Source organism: Cajanus cajan, chromosome 3 (genome assembly GCF_000230855.2).
Source record: "Cajanus cajan strain Asha chromosome 3, NIPB_CcT2T_4, whole genome shotgun sequence".
NCBI classification, from domain to species: domain Eukaryota; kingdom Viridiplantae; phylum Streptophyta; class Magnoliopsida; order Fabales; family Fabaceae; genus Cajanus; species Cajanus cajan.
In genome coordinates this window covers 4,235,083-4,251,603 of record NC_138519.1, presented here as the reverse complement: position 1 = coordinate 4,251,603, position 16,521 = coordinate 4,235,083, and the positions used below count along the sequence as shown (strand labels likewise).

Here is a 16,521-nt window from a genome sequence, read left to right as displayed (position 1 = left end):
TATATATTGTTATTTAATAGAAAATTATTTTATTAAACAAATTATTTTATAATTAATATTTTATTTTGTGTAATTTCTATGTAGTTAAAAGTTATAATATATAAATAAATATTTTAAATATATAAATTATATTATAATTAAAAGTTGTAATAATATAATTTTGTAAAACATTAATTTAAATTAAAATTTTCAATAAATAATTTATATTTTCATACTTGGTTATTTTTAAATACTAATACTTATTTTTTCAAAAAAATATTAAAATTTAATTTATAGATAATATAAATAAATAATAATTAATATAGGATAGAAATAAGACATGCGATTAGATAACTTTAGAAAATAATTTTATTCATAATAAAAATTAAAAATATTTCATCTTAAAAACTACTAGCACTTTATTATTAAAATAACTTTTAAAAAATACTCTGATTGGATATAAGAAAACCGTGGAAATAGATGAGTATCTAGAAATTAGTACCAAAAATATTTCTTTATTAATTTAGAAAACAAAATATTTCAACTTTATCTGTGGGTTAGCACCCAGTTTTGTGATCGATAAACCGAACCTGTTGGAGGACAACAAAATTTGCTGCAACTTTAACCTTTGATCCAGGTTAACTAACTACACCATATATATTTTTTATACTCTCCCACGGTACTACTACTACCATTTTAAAATTTTACTTTTTGCATTTCAATCCCTCAAGATGGAGCATTTTCAAAATTCAACACCGTTAATGTAATTTGTGTGGTTCTGATAATTAAACATAAAATCAAATCAAGTATACTCTGTAAGGAGGACGTTTCGATATTTCAAAACGGCGTCACTTTTGCGCACTTTATCTTGTTGTGGTTGAGCAAAGTGTGGAGCACTTAGAAGTTAGAAGCAGCAGAAATGGCTACCACTTCTGCTTCGTTCGCTCGCTTCTCCGTCATCTCCAAACCTTCCTCCCATCCACAATTCATCCTCTTCAACATCGCTACTCCAACCGGAAACCCTCATTCACGAACCGGCGCGGCCCGCTTCAGGTGCTCGGCCGGTCAGACCGGGTTCTTCACGAAACTGGGGCGGTTGTTAAAGGAGAAGGCGAAGAGCGACGTGGAGAAGGTGTTCTCGGGTTTCTCCAAGACCCGCAACAACCTCGCCGTCATCGACGAGCTTCTCCTCTATTGGAACCTCGCCGACACCGACCGAGTACTCGATGAACTCGAAGAGGTTCTTCTTAATCACTTTCATTTTTTTTTTCTTATTTATTGTTTAATTGTTGTGTGCTGTTTAGTCAATCATTAGGAATTAATGAATTATCCTATATATAATTTTTAATGTAATTATTACAGAGAAAATAGGCTATGCATGCAATTTTTATAATATAATTCAATCATAAATTATAAATCATATATATATATATATATATATATATATATATATATATATATATATATATTGATTATATTATAAACTTATCATCCTACAATGTCCTACTTCTAATCCTCCTACTTTGGAATACACCATCAATTTGATTGTCCTACAAGTATTACCCTCTCCCTTGAATAATTCAAGTAATGAAACTATGTAAGCAATCCTTAAAATATTGAAAATCTATTAGTTTAGTTCCTACATTAATATATTATGCTAACAATGGGATACTCATTTCAAGAATTTTTCAATACTTGAGGGATTATGTATCATGTTTTCCAATACTTAAAGGACTGCATATATAATTTATATTACTTTAAGGAGTATGTAGGAGGAGAAATACTTTAAGGTTCAAATTGATGGTTTATTTTATTTGAATGTGTTTTATATTGAATAAACCATCAATTTAGTAATATTTTCTCTCTTGTATAAGCAAATCCTCAACTATTAGAAATCCTTATAAGTACTCCAAGTAATTAAAAATCATCAAATTGGTCCCTAAATGTCAATAAAAATATATTTTTTTTACTTTTAGATCAATTAGGATAGACTAATACTTTAGGGATGAAATTGAAGGTTTATTTGTTTTATATTTATAGACATTAAGTGCATTTATTTATTTTTTCGTTTGAAGATATTTTTGTATTGTACGAGGAAATAACATTACTCTATAAAAGAAGCAATTATTATAAAAGTTATCAATGCTATCTTATATGGTAAATAAACAATGTATGCTAATTATTTTATTTTTTATTTATTTGTGAGTAAAGAAGTGTTATCGACATAATCTTTATTGTACTCATTCTAATGCACTTTTTGTTATTAGTTGAAATTTAAAACTACAAATTTATGAGCAAATCTCATTAATAAGATGCTAGACCAACAAAACTTTGTAATTTTCAACAAGGTCAATAACAAAGAATGTGTTTAAAAAAGTGTTACTAGCATTTATAATTTACTTTGTACAATACACTCACTATCAGTGTAAGAAATTGTACATTATCAACTAGTTAGAATTCATCTTAGATATGATTTTTAAACTAATTATTACTACAAGTCAATGATGTTAATGAATGTGATGATCTATGATTGAATAATGATGTGAAAAACTTACATTAACATTGCATTTTAATTAAACTATTTATTTATTTATTGCAGGCTCTTTTAGTGTCTGATTTTGGGCCGAAAATCACTATTAAGATAGTGGAGAATTTGCGCGAGGACATACTTTCAGGGAAGCTTAAATCAGGGAATGAGATAAAGGTATCGATTGAACTGATAAGATAGATAACATAGAAGAAAATCTTTGAACTTCATTCATGGGTTACTCATCTAAAATGTGATTGAAATGGCTTCAAGGACTCAAGAATATGTTGTTGTAATTTAGCACGAGTTTAGTAGTTGTGTCATGTGTGAGGATTAGCTTATTTTGGAGGGAATGGGTTTTTTTGAAAAAATAAAATGATTACAGTTTCAAAAAAAATGGCTGAAACAAACATGCACTAAATTAAATAATGAAATTTTTAGTTTTTCTTAACAAGTGTCTATATTGGTTAAGGAACATATAATATCTTAGAAAATAATCCTCTATTCAAATGTTTCTAATATTTTGAAGGACATGTTTTGTGTTCCTAATTTATCAAATGCTTTACTTTTTATTTATGGTGTGTTTGGACAAGGTATTTTAATTGAGAAATGTAATTTAACCAGTTTGAAATTTTGATTTGTATTTGTCTCAGTTTTAAGAATGTTTGGTATACACTTGTGGTTTTTGGGTTTTATCATGTTACTTTATATAACTGGAAATTCTAATTTTATGATAACGAATGTAATGTGCATTAATTTGAACAACTTTAGGAAGCACTGAAGAGGAATGTTTTGGAATTGCTAACCTCCAAGGGCAGTAAAACTGAACTTCAACTTGGATTCAGGTGTGAGCATTTTTTACTTTGTCACTAAATTTTATTGGCTTCATTTTTGTGCTTCATATTGGGTTAATTTTTGTTGTGTTCAGGAAGCCATCTGTAATAATGATAGTTGGTGTTAATGGTGGAGGGAAAACAACATCTTTGGGTAAGAAACAGACTTGAGTTGTTGATTCCATTCTTTAGTGAGAAATGAAATACATAATTGAGACAGCATGCAGTTTGTCTTTCCTCTTTATGTTTCAGGAGAGATTTATTTTCTTTACTGTTAATGAATAAGCTAAAATGCTACAAAGCTTATATTATGTCAAGGAAAATTATAAAAATGATTATAGATCACGATAACTATTATTAGTATTATACATACATTTTAAATTCTTACACTGATAATCTTTTGACGAAACCCTTCTTCCATCTTCTCTAATAAGCAATGGAATTGTTTTTGACAGTTTAAACTTTGATAACCAAGCCAACTTGATCAGCTTTTATTTGCAGGAAAGCTGGCTTATAGATTGAAGAATGAAGGGGCTAAGGTTAGATATATTATCCGAGTGTTGCTTTGGTTTGTGATTTTGATCTCCAACTGAAAGTTTGTTGGTCAACAGGAAGTCCCATTTAACTGAAGCTTAGTGTAGAAATCTAGCCACTTAAACCTGCTGGATTACCCTTGTCTGAATTTTAAGGGCTTGTATAATGGTGTCATTGGAGGCCCAATGAGCAACTTTCAAGTATTTCAGTTAAATATCACAAAGAATGACTTCCATTTGATCAAAGCACCTTTTAGCCACCAAGTGAATTTAGCTTATTTGATTGAACATTGTGTGGGAGCTGTTGTAACCCCTTGGTACCAAGTTTGATTCCTATGGATAAAAGAAGAAGCAGTTTTTAGCCTCTCTTTGGTCTTCTGCCATTATTGTCTTGAGGGTGGTTCAACCTCTAACTTGCAGAAAGATTAGACTATCCTTCTTAAATATTAGTTTTCTCTTTCCTTTCATTTCCCCCCATCATGTTTTGTTTGCTTGTAGAGGATACCTTGCCCTTATTCAGAATAATTATTTCTTCTATAAATCCAGGAGTCGGGTAAAACTCTCTTTGGATCCTTGAAAGATGCTGTATATCTCAAATAAGAAAAATGGATCAAAGGAAGAAAATGTGATCACAAGGGGATGAGGAAGACCTAAGAAAATATAAGTAGAAACCACTAAAAAAGACTATATTCTAATGGAATTAGTTCATTAATGTTGCTGATCCTATCTTATGGGGCTTGGTTGTTATTATCAATCATGCTTCCAATTTTCTCAGTTAAGTCCTTGACTATATTTAGTCAACTCCTGCATATTTTAATGTTTTCAAATAAGTGAAAATTGGCCTTAGTGCGGTGCATGATTATACTGTCTGCAGTATGGCCTTACGATGCTTCATTCCCCAACATTAAGGTTTGTATTATTTTATACCATAAGTTTTTTATTCAGAGAGAGAGACTCAATTTACAAGGCTTCCACAAAATGGGGTATGGGTAGGGTAGATGTACGCAGCCTTACCCTTCCAAGTGGAGAGACTACTTCCAATATTGGAATTCATGATCTCCTGGCCACAAGGCAGCAACTTTACCATTGCACCCAAGGATTACCCTCTTTTTATTCAGAGAAGATAATACATTAAAATTCTTGGGCTACATTTTCTAAAAATAGAAAATGTTGTTTATGTATTGGGTGCCATTCCCATATACCTCTTAAAATTTTAAAATAATATTTTTTGTTTCAAGGTTAAAAGGAATTGAAGGATGTTGTTCTTGTGTTTGAGCTATAATATCTATGGTTGTATCATATTACCTGTCACATATTTATGCTTCACATTGTAGATATATAATTTCATGGTGGTCTTCTGTTCTCATTTTTAAAAATCCACCAGATATTGATGGCAGCTGGTGATACATTTAGAGCAGCTGCCAGTGACCAGTTAGAAATATGGGCTGAAAGGACTGGGTGTGAGATTGTTGTGGCTGAATCAGAGAAAGCAAAAGCATCATCAGGTGCAAAGAGAATTATATTTTGCTCTTTGATCTGCAGTTTATCACTTGTAAACTTTATAGCCTCTCTAATTGTATTATTTGTTATTGTTGTTGTGGATACTAAATTTTGTACCCACTGTACTACTTGCAGTGCTTTCACAGGCTGTAAAAAAGGGAAAAGAGCTGGGTTTTGATATTGTATTATGTGATACATCTGGGCGTAAGTACAGAAATTTTACACTAGCTGTTTTGTGTTTTAATGAACTATCTACATGTATTAGCATTGGGGTTCATGTTATGTTCTCAGGTTTACACACTAATTACAGCCTAATGGAAGAGTTGATTTCTTGTAAAAAGTCTGTTGCCAAAGTCATTCCTGGTGCACCTAACGTAAGCCCAAATTTTTTCCTTATTCCCATCTCAACTTAAACATCTTGCTGCTGTTAAATGTTTGGGAATTGCTGAGCACTAGATCATACCATGCTTGTTTTTGTATCCACTGTCAGTTTAATGGCTTAAAAAAGTTTTATTGTTGTTACCTCCCTTTTTCCTTTTCTGACAATTTTTAGGAGTAAGCTTTTAGACTTCTAGGTGGAAGTTGATGGAATCATTATAAATGTCGATGGTATTTTGATTGTCTATTTTTATCAATACACCCACCCTGTGCCCTGTTAAACGAAATTTTTTTATTCTTAAATAGAAGTTGAAAAGAAAGTGATTAAACTTGTTATAAGTTAAAACCTCTGTCTTTTGGACTTCTTTCTTACCTGGTTGTAGGTTTTCACGTCTCATGTGAATTTTTCATTGAGGACTTTCATGGTCAGAAATGGGAGAATGTGTTTGGAGCAAATCCGTTGTTACTTGTTAGTGAAAACTTGGACAAGCCCTGATCATTTCTAAGAAGTGTTATAAAAAAAATGGAACGGGTGGAGATGCGTATTCTTAATGTCTGAGAAAATTTATTTTAAATTTTTATATTTTCTCTTTGCAGTCTCTGAGTTAATAAATTATTCAGTAGCATGACAGAAATTGTTTTTCCAATAAGTGAACTACATCTATGGCATTTGTTTCTTTCACTTTAGAGTTTAGACATATTGATGCTTGACAGAGTTCAATCTGTTGTGGCAAGTTTTAGTACAATGTATTGGACTGTCTTCGTTATGTATATGAAACTATGAATCATCATCATCATCATCATTTTTTGGTATCTTTTAATGTAACTACTGTGTATTTGTTAGGTCGTACTTATTTAGTTGTCCTTAGTTCTCTCTGTAGTTTAGTAAAACTTCTTGATGTATGTGGAGGAGATTTAAAGAAAAATGTCTTTCCCTAAACATGTTTTCCATCTCTCTCTCTCACACACATCTCTAAAACATCAAACGAGGGTTTTACTGTTGACTGTGCTTGCAGGAGATCCTACTTGTTCTGGACGGGACTACTGGTTTGAATATGTTGCCACAAGCGAGAGAATTCAATGATGTAAATTCTATTTTGCCTTTTAAATTGTATATTTGTTGAATTTTGGGAAATTGTTATTTTATATTCTTGAAGCCCCGTTATCAATATATGATAATACCAAGTGACATTCATATTAACTTCTTGTCAGCTGTTATTGAAATTGTTTTTGACTCTGAATCCTTTGAACTTGAGACAGGTCGTGGGTGTTACTGGTTTAATTTTGACCAAACTGGATGGTTCTGCTAGAGGTGGCTGTGTGGTATTCTCTTCATTTTTTTTAATGAATATTTAATAGTTTATGGGCTGAATAATATTTTACTATTGGTAGTCATTTTCGTTGCTGGGGTGATGATATGGTAAGGACTAATTTATGTGGGCAGGTCAGCGTGGTTGATGAGCTCGGAATCCCTGTAAAATTTGTGGGAGTTGGTGAAGGTGTTGAAGACCTTCAACCCTTTGATGCGGAGGCCTTTGTCAATGCCATTTTTATGTAAACCAACAGTGTGGGTTCGGTATGTACATCATTACTTGTCCTTTTCATTTAATGGAAATGCAGTAGAGTGCCACATCAGCATTTTCGTTAAATATGGGATGATAAGTGAGCATATGAATCAAAATTGCACAATTAAAATAGTGAAAGGATTAAATTCGCAAAAAGAAAAAGGGGCACAATGTTCACGAAATTGAGAAAGTAAATTGACTATAGAGGGCAAGTAAGCCAATTTGAAATATTTCCACTTGCCACTTGGGGTGTAAAGGATGCGGTAAGCTTGGTGTTAAAGCCTTTTTCTTTGGTTTAGTTTCTGTATAAAAATTCCAAAATGAAAAATGGATTGTTACTACTATTTTGTGTTTCTTGCACATTGCACATTGGCTGTTTCAACTTTCAATCTTTTCTTCTGACATTGTTGTATATGTCACCATTTGGAATCATTCATCAGCAGAGCAGCTAGCTTGACGTGAATATTCAGAGCAACACCAGATCACAGGAAAGATGACACTTTATTGTTGAACCTTACTCGGGAGAGGCGAAGCATTGCGAATTTGTAAATGATTTTGAGGTGCAGAGTTGTTGCTATTGAGGCACGCAGAGTGTATATAATCATCCTTTTGCATGCTGTGGCTGGAAATTTCTGACAGTGCAAGTGGGTCATGGGCTTTATTTTCACTCCTGTTTATGAACCGAAGGATTTTATTTGTGATGTGCATAGAGGTCATACTTAGAGGAAAATTTAAACAGTAACACATGCTCCATTCTCTGTCAGCATCTGATTAATGACGCATGTTTTTATTTCTTTGACTTCTCAACGAGGTTAATTTGGTGTATCGTCCATGGTTGTCGAAGGCACGGTGACAGAAGTGGTTAATGGATGGAATTTTTCACGGATGTGTCAGTAAAACTTGCATGGAGGCATGCCTAAGCAACCAAAGAGTGAAAACATACTCAAACTATCAAATATAAATAAGATTAAAAAAAAAGGTTCAATTTAATTATTAGTTTTGTGCATAATTGAAGTTGTGGTTGTCCAATAGAAGGCGAAATAACAAACATCCGTCTTTTGTGTACGGCACCACACTCATTACAATCCTATTATTTTGATAAATTATTTAGTAAACAATTAAAAGAAATAGAAAGATTATTTTTTTCATACGCTAAAATCAAAGATTAATTACTTATTTAGTTTTTATAGCTGTACAAACTCTAGTTTTGTTTTTCTCCTATTATTAAAAAAATTGTCATTATCGATAGATGTCACAGGCAGTATAAAAATATGTTGTATTTTATGTTTTAGTCTTTTATATTTGTACTATTTTTTTTAGCGTTTTACATTTGTACAATTTTTATATTTTATTTCTTATATCTAGAAACTACTTTTTATGTTTTAGTTTTTGTTGACAGTTTTTTCTCTTCTAAAACCAAAAGGTTGTGCTTGGTGGCCGTGCATCTCGCATCAATTAATCAAGTTCCGAAAGCTAAAAAAGAAGAGAAAAATCAATATATTAACTGTATGGTAGTGACACTCACTGACATCTCGACTATTATCGCACAATACATTCTCATCTTTTCCAATATATACATGAAAAGGTAAAATACTCTTTTCGTCTGTTAATTTATTGTTAAAAGATTCGATTTAATTTCTCATTTTTTTTTATAAAATAATGTACTATGATTCTTGTCATTTAATTAAAACTAACTACATTAAAGTTTTGTACACATAATTATACATGTCAATTTTTTATTATGTCAAATGTATAAGATATTAATGTCATTATATCTAAATTGGACAGAAAAAATCACATTACATCTTTAAAAAAATTAAGGTACTAATTTTAATAAATTAAATAAGATAAAAGACTAGTTTATCAGAGTTCAAACTACTCGTGGGTAAGTGTTGAATACCAACCACAATAGTCCTCCTATTTCGCTAAAAATAATTTCATGACTCAGACTTTGGCAAGTCCTAAATTAATGGTTATTACATTCTATTTTTGACATTATCATATTTGTTGTATAAGAAATTTATCAACACGATGTCTATGGCAATAGGCATAATTAACACATAATAATAAAGCACTATAAATTTATCACCAATAAGAATCGGCCTGATTTGAAGAATCATGTTATGGGAAAAACATTAAAATGAACATCCATCAGGAAGCTAAATATTCGTAAACTGGAAACTGGCATGTTATAGAAGGTAGCTTGAGTAATATAGTGCAATTTCCCAGTTTTCTTCAGTTTAAACTCAACTGCAACAACAGTCAAATTTCTTCCAGACTTCACGACAGAGGCATTAGCTAGCACTTCTTCCCGGATAAACATAAAGTGAAAAATCCATTTATCAAAGATTTTAAGCATGGACAAGGCTTAAGAACACAAAAATGGGTATATCAGAGTTAGATGGCAAAGTTGGCAACAGTGACATCATCCAACATTTCTTCCAACCAGTAAAAGACATTGAAGGATTTGGATACTATAAAGTGCACAGTGCAGAGTAATAAGAAATAACTACTGATGTAAACAACCACGGGATTTGATTTATAACAAATGCAAAGTTTTGTTATCCATGCACATTTTTTTTCAATCAAAATTTAAATTTTATTTTCTATTTGATGTTTATTGATAGTTCACTTTACTCTCTAATCTGAACCATGCACTTCATCCAAAAACTATATCTCAAGATAGAAATTCTGGAAAGCCTCAATATGAGTGTGATAGTCATCCACCAAAAATGTCAATGCAACTCACCAACAGTATATACTGAATGAATGCGAAACTATATTCATTATGTGCTAGGAATACTTGTAGTCTAAATATCTGATTTGTAAGACTGATTTTTCAAGTCCTCTACAGTTCAGAGAAAGACAAGAACCAGAATTTCCAGATTTGCCAATCAGAATTTGATGGCTGTTGGAGTCCTATTGTAGGCATATTTATCTTTACAGTATGAATAATGAGGGCCTATCACACTGAATCACTGATCCAAAGCAATTTCCAAAGGGAATGCTAAGAAACTGCAACTGAAGCTGAATTGCTAAGCAACATTGTTTGTAATGCTAAGAGTGCAAACTTCTCAATCTAATGGCTTAATGTTGAAGTGGTTAGGAACACTATGATAAATTTTATTTATTCTTCAGATGTCCACATCGTGGTTAGGAACACTGATAATTTTTTTACTCCATAAACACTAGGATAATTTTATTTAATATCTTAGAGTACTTAATCAAAATAAAATTAGACCTAATATACAATTGCAAATTAGATATTTAATAGTAAAATTTTTAAAATTTTGAAGCTTTAGATTATTCCCTAAACTTCTTGCTGGTTAGGTGGCCCTGAAGTCTCGTAATTTTAGCTAATCCAGCCAAGAAAATTTAAAAAAAAAAAAAAACAGAAAAAAGAAAGCAAATAGAGTAGTAAGAATAGTTAACAACAGAGATGATACAGACGATTATCTCCACTATTTTCTTTCACATTCCTTTTGTACATAAATTATTTAAGCCTGTGGTTGCAAAAATCCTTTATCCGTAAACTAACCAAAAGAAAAAAGAGTAATCCATCAAATCAGTCTTTAATATTACAATTTAATGATCATTTTATCCCATGAAAAAAAAAATAGTGCTTCAAAATGGCAACCATCAGCCATAATAATTCTTGGCATTTGGCCTCGTCAATTCCCAGAATGTTTGGTTTTCCATTTTAAAGCTTTCAAACGACGGTTTACAATTTCCAAAACATCAAACTTAGAAGTTAGAAGTAACAAGAGAGCAAGGCTCAAATAAATGTATATTACAGTGAATTTAACTCTTTCCCAAACACACTAAATCATTGACTTTAGCAACTTTAAGTCATTTTGATCCCTAAATTTGATGCGCATAAGCCAATTTGTCCCTACATTTTGGACCAAATTGGCAAAAGGTTTTCAACTTTTCATAGACAAAATTAACGATAGTTGTTAGATTTAGAGATTAAATAGACTAATTTGGTGATGTAAGGGACCAAATGACTCACAATGTTAAATTTAGGAGCAAAATGATTAAGTGTTGTTTAAGTCAAGGACTATATTTGCATTTTTTAACATTAGGAGCCAAATAAATTTGTGCTAATTTTTGGGACTAAAGTCATATTTACTTAAAAAAAAATAAGGGAAGTGGTGTGAATGTTGTTGAAATGTAATATTCCTAAGAAATAAACATTCCCTTTACTAAAATTTCTCAAGGGAGCTTAATAAAAAAAAAAATACATATCTGAAATCTCCTTATGCTTGACAAGCTGCATAGGATCATCACTTTACCTCGGTCGATGTAGTTATGACATATCCTTCATCTAGATGATTTTTGAGAATGTTCCTAAGGTACTCTACTTGTTCGAATGCTCCTTGAAGTTCCTCCCACTACAAGAAAAAGCCTTTTCATCAATAAATTATTCCAAGACAAATCAAGATTCCCATCATTAAAGGTTGTTGGAAACCTGTCAAAACGACATTAAACGGAAGTTTTGCACTTTCCAATGCATAAACAGAAAAGCTTTGTCAGTGATGGATTAAGTTGAATGTAGGTTCAGTTGAATGGAACTATAATCCGAACACACAATTAAAAACCCTTAAATTGTTTAGTTGAGGAGCAAGACTCATATCCTCTGCTTTGGAAATGAGCATATTGCATATGTCATGTTTTTTTTTTAATAAATAAAAATGAAAAAGTTTAGGAGCAAGCTTGGGGAAAAGTTGACAGGACATATCACAAGTCTTAGTTATGACTTATTGCATTAGTGATTCAGAGATGTCACATGTTTGAGGGTGTAACAATTGAACACCATCATGTGGTGAAATTGATTTTGCCATCCTCAACAAAATTTGGAATAATGACAGGTGAGAAGCTAGAAGACTGTGAATATGAAGTACCGACACATCTACAGAATGTCACAATTAAAATTTTTTTATATTTGGTTTGGACACCTCTTTGTCACAACTTTAACATTTTTTTTGGCACAACTTGAACAAGCTAAGAGGGTGAGTTGACTCTTACTCGTAGTTGAACATTTATCTAATCTATTATAAAAAAATTTAAAAAGTCAACTTAGTTACAAAATATTGCAAGTCTCATAACATTTTTTATTTATTGTGAGACTTATTTTCATAAGAATTACTCGATGTTTTAACTTTTAAGAGATATAGTTCATTTTCTGAGTCATTATCATATAAAAATTTCAAAGCTTATATATATATATATATATATATGTTCTGTCCCCATGTCCTACTTTTTAGACATTAACTGTGTCCATGTGGTGTCAAATGTTCATGTCGGAGTATGTGCTTCTTACGCTAATAAATATTTCTGCTGAGTGTAATTTGAAAGACAATCATCCAAGGATAAGACAAAAAGGCACATAAAATGATCAACTTCATGGTTTTATGTCTTTTATTTTGTATGGTAAGAAATGTTGGGGGATTAAAAGTGGATAAGATACATGTCTGAAGTATTAAATAAGAGCTCACCTCCTGATAGGATAATGATATGACTTTCCAACCAGCAGCAGTGATGTATCGGCGTTTAAGCATGGTATGTCCTAATGGAACACCTATAACAGGCCAAAAGAATAAAATAATAAACTGGTTAGTCAAGATTCAACTACATGTAATAGAATAGGTTACAAATTTAATATACACACCGATGTTTCTTGAGAAATGAGTTGGACCATCAATCTCCAGAGCAAGCTTCTTATCAATGATCACAGCATCCAAAGTGTAACCATCCACAACATATTCTTTGACCCATTCAAGGCCAGTGCTAACCAAAAGGCGTCCAACCTCTTTCTGAAACGATGAAGTTATTTTCTGATTAAACCTTTTGGTTTTTCCAGCAAGAGCAACCTTATCCTCAAGCTCACCACATAGTGACAACTGAAGATGTGGAAATTCAAGCTTCAAGCACTGGTTTACAAGATGAACCTGAGAGGCAAACATCATATCCTCCCTATACAACTCTGAAATCCTCTGCTCCTCATAATGGCTGAGAGTTTTCCAGATATAAGAGAAGAATCTCCTATCCATTTGCCCAAAGACAGCATAGGACCAAGCTATGGTCCCAAGCTGATCCCTGGTTAAAGTTAGTACAGGAGAGGCGTGAGATCCATTTGAGGCACCACTTCTACCAACACCGATTTGTTCACGATTATTTGATGTCTTTTCACCTGTGCAACCTCTCAATTGGCAATGATCTTTGAAGACTGTGTCTAAAGAATCAAATACAGGGTCAGCTGGCTCATATAGAGAAGCAAAAGCCCACAAAAGCTGAGCAAGTTCTTGTTCTCGGAAGGTGTGAATTATGTCTGAAGCCCTTTTTGACAACTCTGAGAATAGATCAGGAGCAGAGTGCTGCATTGCAGCAAAGGCACCTGCAATATTTGCAATGTTTTGAGAGTTGAATTCCCCAACCTTGGTCAGTGCAACCTCTGCAATTCTATCCATTTCTGAAAGATAAAGCAATTCGCCTCCAATTTTGGACAATGCCCAAGATATGTTAGAGATTCCCTGAGGCGAGCATTCAGGTAAGGCTGTCATCGCAACACTCACAAGCATAGACATCTCTCTTTGTCGAGCAAACGCCAGTTTTCGAGTTCGCATCATAGAAACCTTCTCCATATTCTTAGCAATGCGATGAAGAGCAGTAGCAATATTCAATGGGGATAGAGGTGAGGGACTTAGGCCCTTTGCAACTGCAACAATTGTTTCATAAGTAACCTCTAACACATCATCTGCAGTCTGTGCTTCTGTAATTGCTTTGTTCAAATTTACTTCTTTTCTATGATCGGATGGCCCAGAGAATTGTGAAAGCCTATTGACAAATTCTTCCATTTTTTTCTCCTTCTTTTCTATAAACATTCCATTGGCAAACATACTCACTCTCCTTTTCAACTCACCAACATCATTCCTAGGTTGCATAGGCTGCAGCAAGTCTTCCTCCGAACTAAAATCAAGATCATCTATTTCCTCAATTTTCTTAACTATTTTTTTCTTACCTTCCAACTTCTTCTTATCCTTCTTCTTTTTCTTCTTAACAGTAACCAAATCTTCCATTGCATGAGTCATACCCCTCGCTTCAATTGATTTCAACGCCTTCTTTCTCGCCCTCACACACCAATCCATTCCATCAGTGGCTTCAAGCAACCTTGACTTCTGTTCTTTTTCCCTCTTCTTGGGAGCTCGGTAACTAAATGGGTCCAACTCCCCAAGGAACTCCAATTCCCAGTCCATATTTGCTTCCTCTCCCTTACCATCACTGTCCAGTGCAGCAGCACTTTCCCCTCTGGAGCTAGTGCCAGTGTCTCTACCTAATTGTGTGCAGATACTTCTCAACGTGCAGGATTCGGGTTTCCGATTTAAATTCACAGTTCTTGTGGTCACAGGGAAAGTATAACTAAGTCTTGGAGTGAAACCAAAGGGTTTTATGCAAGTTTGGTTAAGCAAAGAATTCAATAACCCTTCCATACCTTAGAAAACAAATTCAATCAAATAGGTTTGACCATGCAACTCAATTCAAAAAGGGGGATCCTCCTGCAGAAGCTGCAAACATGAAATGCAACACCTTTCAACATAATTGATGGGGAATGGCAAAGAAACTGTACAAAATATGTAGCACTACAAATACATTAGAATACAAACTCAACAAAACTGTTTCAAAACTCATCCCAGTTTCAGAAGAAACTGGGTTTAGGTCCACAATGTTCCAGAAATCAAATGAATTACTTTACTCGCTGAAATACTGAGTATAGTTAAATTAAATATGATATATGTCATTAAACAACAAGTCCTAAAATTGATATAGAAATAAGCCATTTGCGAATAAAAGTGAGGATTTTGAAACTCACCGAGAAGACGAGAGGACACACGTTGTCCTCAGTGTCGTAGCAGATTGTGTTCGAAGAAGTCTTTCGGGTTTTCAGATAACTGTTCTTGTTGTATGAAAGTGATTATTAATGGAAAATTTTTGTAGCAAAATTAGGTTTTATTTATCGCTCTCAGAGTGGAATAATTTGATGAACCAGTAAACTAATCTTAAATTGTAAAGTTTGTAATGTTTGCCTTTTCTATTTATAGGATTTTAACTATAAATATTGCTTAAAAAATTAAAATTTATTATTTAATTCTAGTTCACTTATTAGCATTATCTGCAAATATTATCTATTTATATGAAATTTATTTTAAATGGTAAATAAAAAAATAAAAATAAAAAAGACAAAAATAAAAAAAAAAATACTCACTTGTTGGAGGAGTCTGTGAATCTCAAACGGGGTGGCCTTTGCAGCCGGATCTCGCGTGGTTGATGAGCTCCGAATCCCTCTAAAATCTGTGGCTGTCCAATACAAGCCCAAAAAACAAACATCCGCCTTTTCTGTACGCCACCACACTCATTACAAGAAGGAGGACCGAAAGAGACTTTTCGAGCTATGTAGGAGTCTAGACCACTTTTTCCGGCCCCCGGAGAAGTCTGCAACTTATGGACATCAGAAGTGGCCAGAACGGCTCGTTCCATATTCGGAATGGCCCGTTCTAAACCTCTTCATTATGCGTTAATTTCTTAACTGGAACGGCCCGTTTTAGATTTGAGTTTAGCATATAATTGCCTGAGTGGCCAGTTTAGGTTTTAGACCTTTTCAGTAGTCTGGAATAGTTCGTTCCAATTTAAGAACGATCCATTTCAGTGTGTAAACGGATCGTCCTGACCTTGGAATGGCGCGTTCTAAAGTACTGACTCAGCTTTTGTTAAACTTAATGCCTTCTAAAGTTTGTTTCTTGAGAGCTCCTTTTTTTCATACCTACATCTATTTCATAAATTACTTAGTAAACAATTAGAAAATGAAAATACAAAGTTTTTTTTCATACGTTAAAATCAAAGTTTAATTACTTATTTAGTTTTAATGGCTGTATAAACTCTAGTTTTGTTTGTCTTATTATTAAAAAAAAAGAGTTAATCACCTCAATGTAAAGTTTTTTTACATGATAATCGTTTAGAGTTGTTAATAATACTTTTTTATCTGTTTATTTAATTAAATTAAAATAAAAAAGATATTATTAATAATTCTAATTGATTACTAATGTAAAAAAATTGTCATTAACTATAGATGTCATAGGCAGTATAAAAATACGTTGTATTTTATATTTTAGTCTTTTATATTTGTATTATTGTTTTTAGTGTTTTACATT

The 16,521-nt window shown here is 32.6% G+C and overlaps 2 protein-coding genes across 6 annotated transcripts; one reads left to right on the top strand and one right to left on the bottom strand.

Annotated features, from left to right (window-relative positions):
- The first annotated feature begins 794 nt into the window (after positions 1 to 794).
- Positions 795 to 8,140, top strand: CPFTSY (signal recognition particle receptor protein, chloroplast (FTSY)). Of its 4 annotated transcripts, none has more exons than XR_002240377.3 (12): positions 795 to 1,219; positions 2,579 to 2,683; positions 3,278 to 3,351; positions 3,435 to 3,493; positions 3,841 to 3,878; positions 5,257 to 5,377; positions 5,508 to 5,576; positions 5,664 to 5,746; positions 6,767 to 6,835; positions 7,011 to 7,062; positions 7,195 to 7,326; positions 7,759 to 8,140. XR_002240377.3 is itself a non-coding variant. In XM_020368674.3 (12 exons), the coding sequence occupies exons 1-11, from the start codon at positions 899 to 901 to the stop codon at positions 7,306 to 7,308; spliced, it is 1,116 nt and encodes a 371-aa protein (XP_020224263.2). In that variant the 5' UTR covers positions 800 to 898; the 3' UTR covers positions 7,309 to 7,326; positions 7,759 to 8,140. The 4 variants fall into 4 exon arrangements, 2 of the variants coding, with proteins under 2 accessions (XP_020224263.2, XP_020224217.2); XR_003804336.2 differs by having other exon boundaries at positions 7,756 to 8,140; XM_020368674.3 differs by having other exon boundaries at positions 800 to 1,219; positions 7,011 to 7,073.
- RAP (RAP domain-containing protein) lies at positions 8,016 to 16,097 on the bottom strand. Of its 2 annotated transcripts, none has more exons than XM_020368408.3 (4): positions 15,579 to 16,097; positions 12,987 to 14,880; positions 12,814 to 12,896; positions 8,016 to 11,709 (listed from the first exon to the last, which is right to left on the bottom strand). In XM_020368408.3, exons 2-4 carry the CDS (start codon positions 14,803 to 14,805, stop codon positions 11,602 to 11,604), a joined length of 2,010 nt encoding a protein of 669 aa, XP_020223997.1. In that variant the 5' UTR covers positions 14,806 to 14,880; positions 15,579 to 16,097; the 3' UTR covers positions 8,016 to 11,601. The 2 variants fall into 2 exon arrangements, with proteins under 2 accessions (XP_020223997.1, XP_020224074.1); XM_020368485.3 differs by lacking the exon at positions 15,579 to 16,097 and adding an exon at positions 15,186 to 15,383.
- Between the last annotated feature and the right edge of the window lie 424 nt (positions 16,098 to 16,521).

What these genes read in the sequence shown, in the direction of transcription:
- CPFTSY (XM_020368674.3), top strand. Translation starts at nt 899, where the DNA reads ATGGCTACCACTTCTGCTTCGTTCGCTCGCTTCTCCGTCATCTCCAAA. An exon ending in TCATTCCTGGTGCACCTAAC is followed by an intron (nt 5,747 to 6,766) that starts GTAAGCCCAAAT and finishes CTGTGCTTGCAG; the next exon opens with GAGATCCTACTTGTTCTGGA. An exon ending in CTGCTAGAGGTGGCTGTGTG is followed by an intron (nt 7,074 to 7,194) that starts GTATTCTCTTCA and finishes TTATGTGGGCAG; the next exon opens with GTCAGCGTGGTTGATGAGCT.
- RAP (XM_020368408.3), bottom strand. Translation starts at nt 14,805, where the DNA reads ATGGAAGGGTTATTGAATTCTTTGCTTAACCAAACTTGCATAAAACCC. An exon ending in TCATTTCTCAAGAAACATCG is followed by an intron (nt 12,897 to 12,986) that starts GTGTGTATATTA and finishes GGCCTGTTATAG; the next exon opens with GTGTTCCATTAGGACATACC. An exon ending in TATCATTATCCTATCAGGAG is followed by an intron (nt 11,710 to 12,813) that starts GTGAGCTCTTAT and finishes TTTTTCTTGTAG; the next exon opens with TGGGAGGAACTTCAAGGAGC.